We start from the raw sequence: 19,776 nt of genomic DNA on the forward strand, positions 1-19,776 counted from the left end.
TACCTTTACAGCTTTATACAATGTACGCGTGTTGTATGTGACGTTAATATTTACTATTAATAGTCTTTTCGTAACGCTGCTGTCAATCCTAAACAGCTGTATATAACCAAATCACCACATAGAGACTATGATTTATTTAGTTAACCTAGAATACAATGCTGGACAATAGTTATTCCATATTAAACCTCCAAGCCCTCATAGTTTCCTAACATTTAGATTTACTCATTATACTTGCTTTTTGTGAAATCTTAGGTCCGGTTCATTCTTCATATAGTTCCAAGACCTCTCCTCCTGCCTCTCTCTCTCCTCTTCTCTCCTGCCTTCTACTCCTTCCTGTCCTCTGGCTCCTCCCCTCGCCCTCCTACTCCTTCCTCTCCATTGCTCAACATTATGGCTGGTTGTTTTATTTTGGCATATTTACACAAAGTTGAGACAGGTGATGCTTAGCATAAGTATCACAATGCAATGTCTGGGTTGAAACCAGAGAATGGGGGGAGAGAAATCAGCATTTGAATGAACATGGGTAAGGTGTATACATTCCAGAAGAACAGTATACCAACACACACGTGTTAACTATTCCTAATAAACACCCAGGCTTGAAAAAAACTTTAAGAAACTATTCTTTGAGAACTTCATATAATGTGTTATGATCATATCCACATACCCATCCTCATTTCTCTCTTTGCATCCATTCTCCCTGAGCCCCTCCCAGCCTGATGTCCTCTTTTAATATTCCACTGCCAGTATATGCCTGAGTGGGCCATCCATTGGAGCATGGCAGCTACTGGTGGCTGCTATTTCCCTTGCCCTCCACCCCCATTAGTTATTGTTTATGTTGTTCTCGTCCTTGTGAGATATTACGGAGAGTTAGATATATGGGTAGTAATATAATTTCTGGGAGATGAGCCATTAAAGAGAAAGTACACTGAAAAAACAAAACAAAACAGGAAAGATAGGCATGGTAGCTTATGTCAATAATGCTAGCTCTTGGTAGGCTGAGGCAGGTGGATTGCTGTAAGTTCAAAGATATTCTTGGCTACATTGTGAGTTTTAGGCCAGTCTGTACTATTGAGTGAGACCCTGTCTCAGAAACAGATTATAGATCTGGTGGCAGGTACATTTAATCTTAGATATTTGGGAGGTTGAAGCTGAAGGATTGCATGAGATCAGGAGTTCAACCTGGGCAACATAACAACACCTTATGGAAGAATAAAAGGCCCTGTCAGTTATTAGGAAAACAGAAACACACGGATGGAAAGAAAATCCATATCCCTTGGGGCTATAGATATGGCTCAGCTGTTCTTCCAGAGAGGACCCTGGTTGGAGTCCCGGCAACCACTTGGCAGCTTACAACCGTTTGTGGCTGTAATTCCAGTCCCAGGGATCCAAAGCCAACGTGGCCATCTGTTCATTGTTGTTGTTTGTTTGTTTATTTATTTATTTTAAGGTGGGGTCTCTACATAGCCTTGGAACTCTGTATATAGACCCAGGGTGTCCTTGAACTCATAAAAATCCATCAGTGCTAGGATTAAAGACAGAGCATTTTCTGAACTCCAAGTGCACTGGGCACACACAGGGTACACGTACATGTAGACAAAACACATATACGCAAAAAATAATCAAAATTTAAAAAAAGAAAAGAAAACTTGGATCCTTGAGATTCAGGGCCAGGTATCCTTCTCTTTCATCTCAGCTACTTTTATCTGCTTTCCAGCCCAGCCTCACAAGTGAGTCTTCCTACAAAATCATTCTGAAGATAGCCTACAAGATAAAGTCATTAAGAATGTGTTTTTGTTTTTTTTTTTTTTTTTTTAAGCCAGGTATGTTGGTATAGACCTTTAGTGCCAGCACTTGAGAGGCAGAGACAGGCAGATCTCTGGTTTGAAGGCCAGCTTGGTCTACTTAGAAAGTTCCAGAACTACAGAGAGAGACAGTCTCAATACTTTAAAAAAATACATATTTTTTCAGGTGTAGCAAAATGTCTCAGTGGTTAGAACACTCACTGGCTGCTCTTCCAGGGACCCTGGGTTTGATTCCTAGTACCTGTATGGTTGTTGAGTGCAGTTCTGGGGATCGAATACACTCTTCTGGTCTCCACAGGCAACTCCTATGGTCATGTGGTGCACAGATCCATGCAGACAAAACACCCACACAATAAAGTATAAATAAATAAATCTTAGAACAAAAACCATTTTTAAAAGTTGTTTTGTTTTGTTTTTTAAAATGCAACACAAGTAAACCCCTATATTCATAACTTCATCCAGTAGACAAACTAATTTTCTTAACTGGAAACCTGAACATATTTAATTCTCCGGTTGTAGCTGACACCAAAGAATGCTAGCTTTGTTCACCATCAGTTACATTTTTTTTATTTTAGCTACTTCCTATGCTGTACAGTGGTTCATTTGTGTGTTCAATTCCTGTTGGACCAAATTGAAGGTGGTTGTGAGTTTTATTTCTAGTATAGCATCTGGAATATTTGAGAGGATGTGAAATATGATAAGTGAGTTTTGAATGTTTTGATATATATTTTGAATGAGGAGTGAGGCAGTGGGGAGGCCTGGGCAGTGTTTGAGCACAAGAACCATTGTGTTCTTGTGCAGCTGATACTCCGAGTGTAATGGCTGACAAGATAGTGCAATGATGATGTATCTGGGTTATCTTTGGATCTTGTTTGGTATTTCTGGAGGGTAAGTTTATAGTTTAATTATTGGGTGCTACTTATACATACTTTTATGAGAAAAAATTAGGGCGTAAGTTTTAGTCTTAAGTAGATTCTAATTTTGTTGAAGAAACATACATAAAGCTTACCTTTGCAGAAACAAAAGTAAGTTGTGCTTGGATTATATTGAAATTAAGAACAGAAAGTTACTGTGTATTCTGAGATTAGTCAGGTACTAATTCTTAGAGGAATTCAAGGAAATAGTTGGGGAGTCAGTGGAGATGACATTTGTCCCTATAGCCATGAAAGGATTGTTCTAAAGTAATCAAATTTATTTCAGGATTCTTTTCTGTTAAAAACAGCAGCTTAAACACTTGGGCTCTTCCATTCTCTTATAAAAATTTTGCTTCTTGAGGAAAAGTATTATTTGTTCTGAGGACAGGAGATGCCTATTTTCTCCTTCAGGCGAACTCTGGTGAAAACGGCAGGCAGAGTTACCAGTTAAACTGGAATGTGAGAGAAAGTGACTGCTGGGATCATGCAGTTCAGAAATCGTGTTGCCATTTTCTCTTTTGACTGGAGTAGCTACATCCATAGCTACAACACAAGTGTCTTCCTCATTCCAGCTCAAAAAAGGCAAGAGATGGGCGTGGTGGTTGTATAGTTTTAATCCCAGTACAGAGGTAGATCTGCCCTCTCAGGGAGAGGCAGGTAGATCTCTGAGTTTGAGGCTAATCTGGTCTTTAGAGCTAGTTCCAGGACAGCCAAGGTTACACAGAGAAACCCTGTCTCAAAATCATTCTCAGAGAGGGAGAGGGAGGGAGGGAGAGAGAAAAGAAGAGGGAGGGAGGGAACACAAGAAAGGGCTGTTAGGCTTCTTCACAGGGAAATGAACTGTGCTGCTTTGGGCAACAGCTTAACAACATGGTCATGCTAATAAAGGAGTTTACAAGAGTTTGCTGTATTTTGTATTATTTGAATGACATGTTTTGACACATGATAAAGAGGCCATGACTTTGAAAAAGAGCATGGAAAGGTTTGGAGGAAAGCAAAGGAAGGGGGAAGTGATACAACTATAATCTCAAAAGTTAAACAAGTGAAACCCAGAAATTACAGCACCTTATCCATTGCTGTAGTGCCAGTGTTAGGTGTGCAGTTGTCTGTCTCCCATCAGCTATTGGGACTTTGTCTGAGCATCTGGGTAGTGTTGTCTCTCTGTCTTCTCCACCCACAAAGTTTTGCTGTTTGGTTCTCTAAGCTTCCACCTTTTAACTGAGATTTTCTTTGCTTATAAGAATTTGGATCTATGCTTTACTATTAGCTTTGAACGTAAAAGTATAATTAACTAATATCTGTGTGACACTCTTAGGTCAGCGGTTCTTAACCTGAGGGTTGTGACACCTTTGGGGGACACATATCAGATATCCTGCATATCAGATATTTATATTGCAATTCAAAAGACCAGTAGCAAAATTACAGTTAAAAAATAGCAACAAAATAACTGTGGTTGAGGATCACTACAACATGAGGAACTGCATTAAAAGATCAAAGCATTAGGAAGGTTGAGTACCACTGCCTTAGACTAAGTGCCTTTGGGATATCAAAATGATAGTATATTCAAAATGAATCAAAATGAAGGAATAAATGAAATAAATGGTAATAGAATTTACAGACCTCTCAGTTGTAGTTTCAGAATCTACACTGAAGTTTCTTTAGATTTTAGGCTATTCTGTAGTTGTATTTGTTTCTCTATAGAGCTTTTTGAACAGGGTTTCATTATGTAGCCTGGTTTGGAATTTGTTGTACAATAAAGGCTTGAACTTGTTTGCTGTCCTCCTACTTAGCCTCCCAATTGCTAGGGTTACAGACACACACCACCAAGCCTGTCTCTGGAGCATTTGAAAATGCCATGACACCTTTGCTATCAAAAATCCTAAAGTGGGGGCTGGAGAGATGGCTTAGTGGTTAAGAGCACTGGCTGTTCTTCCAAAGGACTCAGGTTCAATTCCCAGCACCCACATGACAGTGCACAACTGTCTGTAACTCCAGTTCTAAGGGATTTGACACCTTCACAATGATGCCCATAAAATAAAATAAATTATTAAAAAAAAAGTCCTAAAGTATGAAAATGTGGTGAGTCCCCTTCCCTCCCCCACACTTGAATGCAGCCATCCAGTAGGGCTTATTAGAGGTAACAAGTGGTTAATGACCGGCTGGTCGTCTGCCCCCTTATTGGCATCCAGGTTTGCCTTTAGCCTGGTGCTGGCTTGGTTTCAGTAAGATATTCTTCTCTGCTGTATTCCTCTATTTCCTACAGAATTACCCTCCTTTCTTTGAAGACAAGGTCTTTGAATAGGTCAATTTTTATCTGTCCTCCACTCTCGTTCACTTCTTCCCGTTCCCACTCCATGTTCTGGGGCTGCAGGTGTGAGCCACACTGGGATACTTCCCCTGTAGTATAAAGCTTTCTCATGATTCCGTTTTCTCCTAATCTGTTTAATTTTTTTCTTATAGAGTAAATCGTTTTCCTGACATTCTATTTTCAATACTTGCTTTCCGCTTTTCTCAGCCAAATCTAGTCAAATTTTTGACCCTACCACATCTATGTCCTAAAAATTTTTTCTTGGGGTTACCACTACCTTGTGTTGCATGATCTGGTAGACCTTTCTTAGTTTTTTTTACTGTGTGTAATACCTGTCAGCTGCATTTTGACAGTTGGTCATCCTGTCCTGACTTGTAGGGCATTCTGTTTGGTATTTTTGCTTGCTTTTTTCTTTTCTTTTTCTCTTTTTTCTTCAGTGATCCTCCCCATCTGCTGACCTCTGAGTGTTAGTGTGGCCTGAGTTCATTCTTAGGTACTCACTTCAGTCCTTTCTCTGTGCTGATAACTGGCCCATTTTTCTGTGACTGGTTCTCTGCAAGAGCAGTACAATTTTTTAGGTTTTTTTTTTTTTTTTTTTTTTTTTTCTGTTTAGTTTCTCTGTTTAGTCTGTTTCTCTCTAGTTCTGGCTGTCCCAGACTCACTTTGTAGACCATGCTGGTCTCTTGAACTCACAGCAAACTGCCTGCCTCTTCTTCCCTGACTGCTGGGATTATAGGTATGTGCCACAACACCTGGCGGTTTTTATCTTTTCCATTCTGTGTTTTGTTGTTGTTGTTGTTTTGTTTTGTTTTTTTACTTATCCAAGATTTAAACAGACATAAATCTATTTCATGATTCCAACAAATTTGTTCTTTAAGGACCATGCATTGACTGCTGGAGTAGCTTTATACATTTTCTTTGTATCCCCCACATTTTATGAAATGTCAAGGATAGAACTCTAAATTGTCTTGATGTTGACATATTCCTGAGCATGTTATTCAACATCAAAGCAGTGTTATTTGCCTCAAATGCTCGTGTTTAAAAGAAATTTTGACCTTTGATATTGAAATTTGTACCCTAGTGTGTCCTTCACTGTGGTTAAAAGAAAACTTGAACCAAACAACTTCAAAGGAAAAGCTTTTGTGGAGGTCAGTGATTGAAGAGATTTCAGCTCTGTTGCTTATGAACCTGAGCTGAGGCTCAAAGGAGAACTCATGGCGGAGCCAAGCAAACCACTTTATGGCAGCTAGAAGACAGGAAGAACTGAGGCCAGGACCTCACTGTCCCCTTCCAGGTCATACCCCCATGATCCTTCTGTGAGCTTTTACCTGCTGAGGGTTCACATGCTCCTGGTAGTGCTCAAGCTGCTATGAACCTTTCAGAGGCACTTGGTATCCGAACCACAATATGGATTCTAAAATAAAGGAAGATCAGTGCTAGAACTGGCACTGAGGATATATGTATGAATGAATGTAGCTTATCACCAGTGGCACTGGATTGGAATGCTGCTAGGATTTTCATTCAGCCACGTCACTTGGTGATTGTCTAATAACAAATTATTTAAATTTTGTTCTTTTAGTCTATAAGTACTGACAACTTACTAAATATTTCTCAACTAGTGATACAGAGAATGTGTTGTTAATATAGTTGCAAGTTGCAGTAAAATTAGCCCCCGCATTACTGTAGGCCATTAGAGTGAGGAGGAAACCAAGTACTTATAACATTGCAGAGGACTGGAAGAGGGGGCTCAGGGCCTCTTCTTCCAGCTAAAAAGCTACCGCAGATTAGGAAAGTGCTGGTGCCGCAAGTATCATGCCGTGGAATGTCTGGTGTAGCCAGTGTGAAGGGCAGCTATGGGTTTGCATGAAGGTTACATACACTGGTGCAAAAAGAAAAACAGTGTCTCTGCCTTTTATTTTTTTTAATTAATTTTTTAATTTATTACAATTTATCATTTTGTATCCCAGCAGTAGCCCCCTCCCTTGTCCCCTTCCAATTCTACCCTTCCTCCCTCTTCTCTTCCTGTGCCTCTCCCCCAGTCCACTGATAGGGGAGGTCTTCTTTCCCTTCCCTCTGACCATAGCCTATCAGGTCTCATCAGGAGTGGGCTGCATTATCTTTCTCTGTGGCTTTCCCCTCAGGAGATGGTGCTCAAAGAGCCAGCCACTGAGTTCATGTCAGAGACAACCCCTGTTTCCCTTACTAGGGAACCTGCTTGGAGAGCTGCCACAGGCTACATCTGTGCAGGGGTTCTAGGTTATCTCCATGCATTATCCTTGGTTGGAGTATCAGTCTCAGAAAAGACCCCTGGGCCCAGATTTTTTTGATTCTGTTTCTCCTGTCCCCTCCAGGTCTTTCTATCTCCCCCTTCTTTCATAATATTCCCTGCACTTTGCCCAAAGTTTGGCTATGAGTTTCAGCATCTGCTTTGATACCCTGCTAGGTAGAGTCTTTCAGAGGCCCTCTGTGGTAGGCTCCTGTCCTGTTCCCTGTTTTCTCCCTCTTCTGATGTCCATCCTATTTGCCTTTCTGAATGAGGATTGAACATCTTACCCAGGTCCTCCTTCTTGCTTAGCTTCTTTAGGTGTACAGATTTTAGTATGTTTTTCTTATAGTACTAATATCCACTTATAAGTGAGTATATACCATGTGTGTCTTTCTGCTTCTGGGATACCTCACTCAGGATGGTCTTTTCTAGTTCCCAGCATTCACTGCCTTAAAATTTTTATTTCTACTTATTATACCACTTCCATAGCCTGCTCTCAAGAGTATCTGGAGACCCAGTGGTGGTGGTAGTGGTTGTGGTGGTGTGTGTATGTGTGTGTGTGTGTGTGTATTTATAGGTGCATGTGGTAATGGTAGTGGTGTGCTCCCGTGCATGAGCACATGTGTGTTGTGTGTGTGCGCGTGCCTGCATAGACTGAGACTACAAGGAAGGCCTGCATAGACACTGGACTGGGTTACATCTGTTGGTTTTAAACAGTGTAGTGTGTTTTCTCAAAGGCTCACCTTAAATAGACTAACGAAGGATATTTCCTGACTAGTTAATAAGATGACCTCAGATTGCTTTGGTAGTGTTTACAGTGATCCCTGCTTAGCAAGTTCATGGATTTGAGTTTTTCTCTTGAGTAAAGGAATCTCATTGTTTGTTTTGAGACAGGGTATCTTTGTGTAGCTCTGGCTGTCCTGGAATTTATAATCTGTTGGCCAGGCTGGCCTTGAACTCACAGAGATCCTGCAAAGGTGTGAGCCACCACTGACAGAAAAGAATCTCTTAACTGCTGAGAACTTCAAGCCTAGCATACCATCTCAAGAAATTGCTGATTTTTTTCTGTTTGTGCTTGTGGGGGTTTTAGGAAAAATGCCCATGAAGAATGCATGCTTAAAGGCTGCTTGGACTTGTGTCACTAATTAGATATTCTTCCCATCCCTGAACAGAGATCCCGTTCTAGTATGTATACTGTCTAACCAGCTGTTACCTATACTAAATTTTTAAAAATATAATTACATTTATTTATTTGGGGAAGGGCATGCTTAGAATGCAGACACATATGCACCTGCAAACAGACACACACACCACCACCACCACACACCTGCAAACACACATGTGCCTCTCTACCTGTTGCCATGCTGAGAAATTATGCTTTCTTATCCCTCATGCTCAGTTAGTGCCTGGAAGGAACTGCTCTGTAAATGTTTGTTCAGTGACTGAGAATCATGACTGTAGGTCAGCCCTGACTAAAGTCATTGCACGGTGACTAGGCTAGGACAAGGAAGAGGTAGTGAAATGGTGAGACAGAGGTAGAAAGTATTTCATTGTTTGAAGAAAGACCCACTTTCTTCTTTAACGTATCCTGAAAGTCTGTCAAAAAATTCAACAATGTACTATATTATGGGCTGGAGAGATGGCTCAGAGGTTAAGAACACTGCTCTTCCAGAAGTTCAGAGTTCAATTCCCAGCAACTACATGGTGGCTCATAACCATCTATAATGAGATATGGTGCCCTCTTCGGGAGTGCAGGCACACATGCCGGCAGAACATTGTATACATAATAAATAAATAAATCTTTAAAAGAATTTAATTACATTGATTTGTTTATTTGGGGAAGGGCATGTGCAGTGTAAGTGTGGAGGTCATGAGAACAACATGCAGGAGTCCGTTCTCTCCTTCCATGTGACTTCTGAGGACTGATGAACTGAGGTAGTTAGGTTGGCAGCAAGTGCTTTCACCTTGTGAGCCATCTTGCTGACCCAAATCTCCTCTTTTAACCTTAGTCCTAGAATATCAAAGGCACAAGACATTTCCGACAATAGGCACTGTGGTTATCTGGGACTGAGGTGCTTAGTAGCAATTTTTCTTCTAAGCTGCCCTTGGATCTGCTTCCAGATCTAACTGCCACTAAAGCTGCTACCTTAGAACTTAGGTAAGAGGTCAAGCGAAGCTAAATTTGCCCTGAGTGCCTCTGCTGCCATTGTTTTCCACTGCTGTTGGGCCTGACATCCTTCACTATATCTTCTGTGTCTGTATGCTGGTGTCGCCTAGCTCAGGGATTTGCTGTGCTCTCTTGCTTCTGTAAGGAGATACTTAACATGCAGTTCTCTCTTGGGAGATGTGAACTCACTCCTCTCAATCATGGATAACAGACATCACCAGTTGTCTATGTTCAGTTCAGGACTGACTGCTTTAACTCTGCCATGCTCTAGACAGCAACCCTTTTTCTGTCCTGGCTTTTGGTAACCTTTCTGGCATCTGAACTAGGCTCAGGAGGGTTGCTTTGTTTTTTGTTTTCTTTTATTACATGTTGATACAGCCAAAACATTTTTTTTGTTGTTGTTGCTAATAAAAATTTGCCTGTGAGGAAATAGCTCCTTAAAATATTTAAAGTTCATGCTTGAACATCAATGCACAGTGTTTAGAAAACAGTTGAATGAAACTTCAAAATAACTGAAGAGAGTCAGAAAAGATTCTCCAGATATGTAAGGCACAACACCATCTCCCGCATAATCTTTTTTTTTTTCTAATATTTACTGTTTTCATAGGGCAGAAAATATTCATAAATACTGTGTCTGTAGGGGCTGGTAAGACAGTGCAGAAAGTACTTGTTATGCAACCTAGAGACCTGAGTTGAGACCATTGAGCCCATTTAAGGTGTTTGGAGAGAACCATCTCCATGAAGCTGTCTTCTGACTTCCAGAGTCTGTTGCACACACTACTCATCTACAAATGCATACATGCTTGCATAAATACTGCTAATAAATAAAAATGAAATTTAAAAAAATAACAAAGATGATCGGTTCTGTGATTTCACTAGAAAAGATTAGGAGCTGGGAGTGTGGCTCAGTTGAGAGAGAGCTTGCCTCACTTACGTAGAGCTCTTAATTCAGTCCCCACCACATAAACTGGGCTTGCTTCAATGTCAGCACTCATGAGGCAGAGACAGCAGGATCAAAGTCATCCTTCGCCACATGATGTATTTGAGAACTGTCTGAGCTACATGAGACTTTGTCTCCAACAACAAAATGAGTTGGTGCTGTTACTCTAGTCAGTGTGAGGGCAGAAGACTGCTTTTTTTATTTTTTCTGTCCCCTTTGGGAAATAAATACACGGTGAATAGTAGCCAAAGTAAAATATTTAGTTAGAATTTGAGTGTCTCTCTCCCTTCTTTTATTCAGCTGGTATTCTTGATGGAAGGGAGAGCATCAAAGGATTAGCCTCAGCTGTGACAGATACATTATTAGTATATATTTTAAAATATATTTGAGTTCCTTGCCTGCAAATGTCTCTGCGCCAAGTTCAGAGTATATTGGATCTCCCAGATTTGCAGTTGCAGATAGTCTTAAACTGCTTGGAATTGCTTTGGGTACTTGCAAAAGTAGCAGATGCTTTAAACTGTTGAGCCATTCTCGATATTTTCTTAGAACAATGATAGACATGATAATATGTTTAGATGTAAGGTGATTTATTTTGCCTTAAGGAAAAGGTAAATGTTAGAAGGAATTATGAGAGATAGTCTGTTGTTTATATTCAAAAAATTCTTTTTAAATAGATGATATCTATAGGGAGGTACTTCACTCTTAGGCACTTCAGAGTCCTAGTCAACATAGATACTTTAGAATTCTAGATAGATAGATAGATAGATATAACAGTTTAATGGAGTTTGACAAGCTCAGGCCTGATGGCTACAGGCTCAGTGATGTGCCAGTTACAAGCACACTTGAACTTTCTTTTTGTTTGGTTTGCTTTTAGAGATTTGAGTTGAAGCAGATCTCATGTGGACTGATTTTGTGTGTTTCAGGAAGGGTTCATATGACACTATGTACTATGTATTTATTTTGGGTCTACTTTGACTTGACTTTTTACAGATTTAAATTTTAGGTTGGTCTTAGAGGAAAGGGCACTAAATCTGTGGTCCAGCGAGTTCATTTTCAGAATACATGTTTTGTTTTGAGATAGGGTCTCCTAAGGTAGCTCTGGCTGGCCTGGAAATCTATAGAAGTGCTGACCTCAGATTCAGAGATCCACTTGCCACTGCTTCCAGAGGATTATTATTGTTTGTAAATATTTTTATTGTTTTGAATTATGTGTGTGCCTATATGTAGGTATGTACATGTCAGTGCAGAGGCTTGGATCCCCTGAAGTTGGTTGGACTTATAGGTGGTTGTGAGCTGCCTGATGGGGGTTCTGGGAACTGAGCTTGGCTCCTGCAAGTAGACTGAGTACTCTTACCACAAGGCATCTCTCGCGCCCAGTGTGTACTTAACTCCTGTCTAGTAAGGAAAATCCAAGTGGAAGACTTATTCTAAGCTACATTTCAGGTTTGGTTGGTTTTTTTTTTGTTTTGTTTTGTTTTGTTTTTTAATTATTTTTTTGTTGGAGGAAGTATTTTTTTTTTTTTTGATCCTTGAGCATATGCAGAGGTTAAAAATCTTAATTTTAGAAATTTTTTTTGTGTTTTTCTTCTCAGCAACTTGGATTATAATGGTTTTTCTTGCATCTTCCCTTACACTCTTACTGGAGAGGCAGAGGGAGGATAGTTTTTTTTCAGTATGTTAGGAGGGAAACTATTAATGGAAGAATTTTATGACTGGATTTTATGTATATGTGTCCAACTTCAGGTTTAATCTGTTAGGTCTACATTTGTGTGTTTTAGTTATTTGATATCATGAAATGCAGGCCATATATCTGACCTGAGCGACTTTTAATTGATCAAAAAGACATTAAATAATATAGAATTAATGCCTCCTTAGATGTTGTTTTTGATAGGTCAGTTAATTAAATATGATTGATTGACATCATTCTGAGGTATGAAAAGAAAAATTGTAAGGCATCCCTTCAGGTACATCAGTTAAATTTATGCTGTTTTACTATTTGTTGGCAGGACTTTGTGTCATTGTATCAGGATTTTGAAAACTTCTATACAAGGAACCTCTACATGAGGATCAGAGACAACTGGAATCGACCTATCTGCAGTGTGCCTGGAGCCAGGGTGGATATCATGGAGAGACAATCTCATGACTATAACTGGTCGTTCAAGTGAGTCATGTTTACAAAGTAATTCTTAGCAACAAAGGAAACTCAAAGCAAATGCAGCAGCTGAAGATACAATAGGGGCAATACTGTTCATTGTTATTGGAGTATTTTTTGGAGCACTGAGATTTAAATCTCCCACATGCTAGGCAAGCACTGTACCAGTGAGCTATATCCATAGCCCTCACTGAAACTAAAGTTTAAAATCTTTTTCTATTTCATTTAATTCTGTCTGTCTCTCTCTGTTCTATTTGTCATGCATTCATTCTTTCATTCATTCAATCATTTTTCAAGACAGGGTTTCTCTGTGTAGCCCTGCTTGTCCTGGAACTCACTCTGTAGACGAGGCTGGCCTTGGCCTCACATACTCATCTGCCTCTGCCTCCTGAGTTCTGGGATTAAAGGCATGCACACCACACTAGGCTCTCATTTGATTCTTTATAAATCCAATATTGTTGAGAACAAAACTCATACTATTTATTTGTTTATTTGTCTTTTTACTTGTTTTGTTTATCTTAGGCAGACTCTCATGTTACATAAGCTGGCTTCATCCTCCTTAGCCACAGATATACAGGTTCAGGGGAGACAGTTCAAAAATATTTTGATCCACCAGGTGCCAGGACAGGAAACTTCTCCCTCATACTATTTTCTAAAAGAGAAATCCAGTGTTTCTAAATTGATTATTAGGTATTTTAATTAGGATAAATGATTTAAGAGTAAGTGGAGCCTTTCAAAAAAATAGTATTTTTCATAAATGTGCTAGATTTTAAAATAGTTTCTATTTTTAACACTTTATTATTTAGATTGCCTGAATATTATGTAGGTTTTTTTTTTGAGGGCAAGTAATACAAATAACTTGACAGTTCCCAGGGACAGCTAACCTTGGTCCTTGTGCCTTCCCTCTACAGAGATGCCCATTGCTTTCACTTTGTTTTTGTCGTGTTCCTTTTGTCAAAATCGTCCTTTCAGGTGTTTTGTGGGGATGTGCATGTTGTATGTCTATATTACAGGCAGTTTTTTTATGCATAAAAATGGGATCATATGTTATAAATAATTTTTTGTTTTTATTTGCTAACATACTCATAACACTTTGTTTACATGTGTATTCACTACAAGTTCATTATTTGTCATGGCTAATAGTATTCTACAGTATAAGTGTACCAGCGCCAGCCATCTTGTGATAGTAAGTCCCAGATCCTGGGCATTTAAAGCTCTACACTTACTTCTACCTTGAGTTGATGGGGAACCATCAGTCATGGTTGGTTCATGGACCGTGATGTCCACGCTGACTGAGCTGCCATCATAGGGAATGTCACTGGTCCCTGGGCCTACAGAAGTCCAAGGTGAAAGGACAGTGGCTCTTAGGACCCTCATGTGTACGTGTTCACATGCAGAATTGCTGAGTGAGCACATACGTGCCTTTCAGTGACTAAGAAGTACCAAGTTGCCCTCCAGAAGAAAATATTGAATGATAGCTAGTTTGTAAGACTATTCTAAGCCAACATTGGCCATCATACATTAATTTTTTTCCACTGTCAATAAATTAACATTGTTTTTTAAAGGTAATGTTTATTTAACAATTTCATACCTGTTCACAATGCATATTGGATTTTGTTGTACCATTCATTTCTCTTGTTAGTGTTGAGTTAGTTTGTGCTGCTTTTCGACAGATAGTGTCCTCTTTACTTCTGTGTATGGTGCTTCTTTTTGTGTTATCAGAGTATGTCACATTTAAGTGTGAGTATGCTTGTGAATATCATTAAGTTTTATACTATTGAAACACAGGTACACAGGGAATATAATTAAAGGTGTTATAAACATGGGTTCCTACAACTATCTTGGATTTGCGAGGAACAATGGATCATGTCAGGAAGCAGCTGCGGAAGTTCTCAAGGAGTATGGAGCAGGAGTGTGCAGCACTCGCCAGGAGATTGGTAAGTGTGAGCTCAGGAGTGAGTAATAGTGGTACAGCACTAGAGTGATAAATATAGACACTTGGCCTATTGCCTTAGGTCAGGTCCAACGGATGCTTTCTTTTATATTTTGAAATGGTTTCAGTGTGTGTTACATGTACATAATGTCCATAGCAAAGTTTTGTGTTTGTTTCTGTGTTGGATTTTATTGACTTTTGTAAATCTTAGAAGTGCCACTTATTTATGGCCACTATCAGAGCTAACATATGTTTTAAGTAATTAAGCTAATTCATGTAAAACACTTGGAACAGACAAGGGACTCAGTAAATGCAAACTATTTTCACAAGTCTGTAAAATGCGATGGATTAACAATCTGATGTAAAGAAATTTCTTCCTTTTTTTTCGGTAGAGAACTGCTAACTGTTATAAAGTTATAAGGTGGTTTTTTTTTTATATTTAAACTGAGAAAGTTGAATCAACAATTCACTAGGGTGGGCAAGGCCTAGGAATTGGGTTGCAAGTACATTTGGATGGTTTGTGTCCAGGATCACTGACATGGCTGCAGCCAGTGGTGACTCAGTGGCTCAAATCTTGTGAAGCTGCAGCCTTTCGGCTAAAGCGACAAGAGGCTTTTCTAAGAGTCAGCACCGTTTGCATTTGTCAAAGCCAGTCCTTTAGCCAGCCTGAGTTCAAGGGCTAAGGGGTGGCTCTCTACCTCTTCAATGCAAAGAGAAGAAAGGGATTCCCAATAGCTTTATCTGCCACAGCACCTCACTCAATATACTATATTTAAAGTGAAAGAAAGAGACAGTGAAAAACAGAATTAGGAACTTTTCTATATCCTGCTTTATTCATAGAGATTTGCCTGCCTCTGCCTCCTAATTGCCAGGGATTAAAGGTGTGCACCACTACTGCCCAGCTATTCTTTTGTTTTTTATTTTGCTTTCTTCTTAAAGTGTATGGAGTATGGACATTTTTGATCTGAAAGTCCCAGTGTTTAAGACTAGCTCAGTAAAGTAAAAAAATTGGTTAGTCTTTTGCTTTGTAGCCACATTGTTTCTAGGATCCCATGCCAGTTTAGTGCTGTAGGAGCCTCAGTTGGATCTTTACACATCTTAAATTCTAAATTTACCAGGCAAAGTCAAGAGGAGGAGCTCTGAGAAGCATGTTTTGTTTTTTTGTTTTTTTTTTTTTTTTTTTTTAATGTAGTCCTCTGGGTACTCTTATTAGCTATTTCTTTGTCTCCTGCTTTACTTTGAAATGGTTGCTCTCAGGACTGTTTGACAGTTACAGTCTACTATTTCTTTATTTGGGGGTTGAGAGGGGTCACTTTAGGTCTCTCTTTCTCTCTCTCTCTTTCTCTCTCTCTCCTACTTTTTCTATTTTATTTTCTTATTTTGAATGCTCTATCTGCATATACTCCTGCGCGTGCCAGAAGAGGGCAATAGAGGGTATAGATGGTTGTGAGCCACCATGTGGTTGCTGGGAATTGAACTCAGGACTTCTGGAAGAGCAGACAGAGCTCCTAACCACTGGGCCATCTCTCCAGCCCAGCAAGCCCATTTTTTAAATGGTACTTTTAGTTAACGTGGAAAATAACTGGTTTTCATTCTTACATTTTAGTACATACCATACATTCTTGTATGTTGTTCTTATCTGTGGCCTCCACTATCATCCTTTCTTCCTTCCATCTTCTTCCTCTAAGTAGCTGCCATTATGCTTTCACGTGATAAATCTGTTTAAATTTAGATTCTGCATATGAGAAACTTTCCTCTTTTTTTTTTTTTTTTTTAACTTTTCTCCTTTGAGTTTTTGAGACCTTTATTTCTTTTGAGTGTATCAAGATATTACAAGCCGGGCGGTGGTGGCTCATGCCTTTTTTTTAAACATTTTAAAATATTTATTTATTATTTATTACAGTTTATTCACTTTGTATTCTGGCTGTAGCCCCTCCCTTATCTCCTCCCAATTCTGCCCTCCATCCCTCTTCTCCTATGCCCCTCCCCCCAGTCCACTGATAGGGGAGGTCCTCCACCCCTTCCATCAGATCCTAGCCTATCAGGTCTCTTCAGGACTGGCTGCATTGTCTTCCTCTGTGGCCTGGCAAGGCTGCTCCCCCGAGGGGGAGGTGATCAAAGAGCAGGCTACTGGGTTCATGTCAGAGAAAACTCCTGCTCTCCTTGTTATGGAACCCACTAGTGAAAATGGCTGTCATACCAAAAGCAGTCTACAGATTCAGTGCAATTCCCATCAAAATACCCACACACTTCTTTACAGACCTTGAAAGAACAATTCACAATTTCACATGGCTAATGCCTTTAATACCAGCACCCAGGGAGGCAGAGGCAGAGGCAAGCAGATCTCTGTGAGTTCAAGGCAAGCCTGGGCTATAGAGCGAGCTCCAGAACAGACAAGGCTACAGAGAGAAACCCTGTCTTGAAAAAACAAACAAACAAAAAAAAAAAGTAAAGAAAAGAAATTCCAGTTATGCCCTGTTGTGGATCTCTCTCCCTCACAAACATTCCTGTCTCAGAGCTCTGTGGATCCTTTGATTTTGTTATAAGCTCCTCATGGATAGATTCTCAAGCTCCTGCTTTTGAAAAACATGGACAAACTCTGTAATTGTCTTCCTTTCTCTTTTCTGTCCTTTTGTGTTCTTTTGGTATTGAGAAGTTAATTGGGCAGACCTGTCCATAAACTTGCCTTTCCTCACCATTTACAGCCTGGCATTGCACACACACTTCAATATGTGAACGCTAGGACTTCAGAACAATGTTCTTTTACTTGTGGAGAGAAGCAAGAATTACTTGGTCGTTCCAGTCGGGTTTAAAAGGGAAAGTATGTTACTTTTTGTTTCTTGTCTTAAAAGCTTTATTAAGATACAATTTATAAGACATCATTTGCCCACTTGAAGAGTATACTTCATAGTCTTTTAGGATAGTCACAGATCTGGTAGAGCTGTCTGACCCACTAGCAGTCACCGGCAACCAGTGGTCTACTGTCTTTATTTGCCTCTCTTTGATATTTCATCTACATGGAATCATGTAACATTGTAGCCTTTCGTCTCTGGCTTTTTTACTTACAAGATTTTTTTATTCACAAGATTATGTATAGCATGCATTAGTACTTCAGAGATTGCATCAGCATGCCATTCTACTCTGTGACTAAGTAACAGTCCATTGTGTGTACATACCACATTGTGTTTCTTCACTTATTTATGATGGACATTTGGTTCATTTATCCTTTTAGTTATAAGAATACATTTTTAATAACATTTTCATATTTCTCTTGGGTTTGTACTTAGTTGTAGTATTGCTGGATCAAATGGTATTTTTATGATCAACATTTTGAGCTACTTCCTAGAATATCCACACTATTGCATAGTCCCATCAGCAGTGAGAGTTTATGTTTTTTGGCGGAGTAGAGGGGTGAGAGTTAAGGGGTGAGGCATGTTTAGAAAGTCTTGTAGCAACCCAGGCTAACCTTGAGCTTGTGATCTTCCTGCCAGTGCTGGAGTTACAGATGTGTTCTGCCATGTGGCTTTGTGTGTTTTATATATCATGTTTGTAGCCTAGCCTTAACCCTTGTCTGCCCTGATTGCTGCCGCCTCTCACTTTGAGCCTCTGTGGAGTTCATGTAGTGAGTCTACTTCTTTCTCAATAAATCATTGTCTACTTGGTAAGGATTTCTATCTCTCAAGAGTTCCCGACTCTGGCTTTCTAGGGCTACAAAGAATGAGAAATGGGGAGTTGTGGATAGAAGCATGCTGTCCAGGCGTTGGCAGGGCCATACTCACTCTGACAGTTCCAGGTGCTTGCTGGCTTCCTTAGTGTTTCCTAGCCTGTGGCCCCATGGCCGTCTCCATGTGTGTCAGATACTGTCATCTTCTGAGCTTCCTCTGTATATGTCTGTTTCTTTGTCCAGGGTGTTATTAGCCCAGTCTTAATGGCCTTATTTTATTGATGTTTTTTGTGAGGACTTTCCAAAGTGGTTATGTTCTTTTTTCTTCTTAATGAATAATTTAATTTTTATTTTATGGGCACTATTTTATGTACATTATGTGCATGTGTGACTGTGAAGATGTCAGATACTCTGGAACTAAAATTTCAGACAGTTCTGAGCTGCCATGTGGCTGCTTGGAATTGAACTTGAATCCTTTGGAAGAGCAAGCATTATTCTTGACTGCTGAGCCCATCTTTCCAGTCCCCATGGCTACATTCTTAGGTAAAGTAGTTACAACGTTGTTTTGTTTTAGTGCTGGAATCTGACTCTGGGCCTTACCCATGATATGAATCTGCTCTGCCACAGAGCTGTCCCTCAGCCCCTCAGAATATCTTTTTAGTGGAACACAGTTTACCTTTTGATATTACCCTGTGTGCATAGTTCTCATTTTTTCACTAATTATATTAAGAATTATAAGTATCCATAAATGGAATTTTAATAGTGTTCTATTGTGTGTGTGTGTTGCTTTTCAACAGAAATTATAAATGTGTGTGTGTGTGTGTGTGTGTATGTGTGTGTGTGTATGTGTGTGTATGTATTTGGGTTTTCATGACAACAGGGTTTCTGTGTGTGGCCCTGGCTGTCCTGGAACACTCTGTACACCAGGATGGCCTGGAACTCAAATCCCCCTGCCCACCTGCCTCTGCCTCCTGAGTGCTGGGGTTAAAGGTGCCACCACCCCAGACTTAAAAATATTTTTATCACTGGTGTGTGTGTGTGTGTGGGGGGGGGGGGTGTCAGAGGACAACTCTTGGTTCTCTCCACCTACCATGTTGGTTCCAGAGATTGACCTCTCGGGGGGCGGGTCAGGCTTGGCAGCAAGTACCTTTACCTGCTGATCTGTCTTGTTAGCCCTGCTTTCTCTTAATAAAGTAGTAATTTTTAAATTGAGGATTTTATGATACTGATTTTATTACTTGACTTCTTCGTACAGGAAACCTGGACAAGCATGAAGAACTGGAGAAACTGGTAGCAAGGTTCTTGGGCGTGGAAGCTGCTATGACCTATGGCATGGGATTTGCAACAAATTCAATGAACATTCCCGCTCTTGTTGGCAAAGTAAGATGGCGTCATTTGGAGCAGTTCTCTTACATACGTTCTTCTGTTTTGATAAACATTCCCAGTCAAGAGCTATTATTAACATTAGACTAAGCACAGTTTACAAAGATGCTCCATCATAGACAAGTATGTCTTGCAAAGCTGTTATCAGTTGGGGCTTTCCTCTTAGAACCCATGGTCTTTCCCTCTTCCTATACAATTTTGAAGGGATTCTGATAAAGATAAAAGCCCCAAAAGACTCAAATTCTGA

General features: G+C 39.9%; 1 protein-coding gene across 1 annotated transcript in view; it reads left to right on the forward strand.

Moving 5' to 3' along the window:
* Sptlc2 (serine palmitoyltransferase long chain base subunit 2) overlaps window positions 1-19,776 on the forward strand; it is a 78,372-nt gene that overhangs the window by 16,012 nt on the left and 42,584 nt on the right. Inside the window, exons 3-5 of the mRNA XM_055592853.1 lie at window positions 12,404-12,558; window positions 14,338-14,486; window positions 19,402-19,526. Of these exons, the coding sequence (XP_055448828.1) occupies window positions 12,404-12,558; window positions 14,338-14,486; window positions 19,402-19,526 (429 nt within the window). The remainder of the gene's footprint in view (window positions 1-12,403; window positions 12,559-14,337; window positions 14,487-19,401; window positions 19,527-19,776) is intronic.

Source organism: Psammomys obesus, unplaced genomic scaffold, assembly GCF_907164565.1.
Source record: "Psammomys obesus unplaced genomic scaffold, mPsaObe1.curated_primary_1811, whole genome shotgun sequence".
Taxonomy (NCBI): Eukaryota; Metazoa; Chordata; class Mammalia; order Rodentia; family Muridae; genus Psammomys; species Psammomys obesus.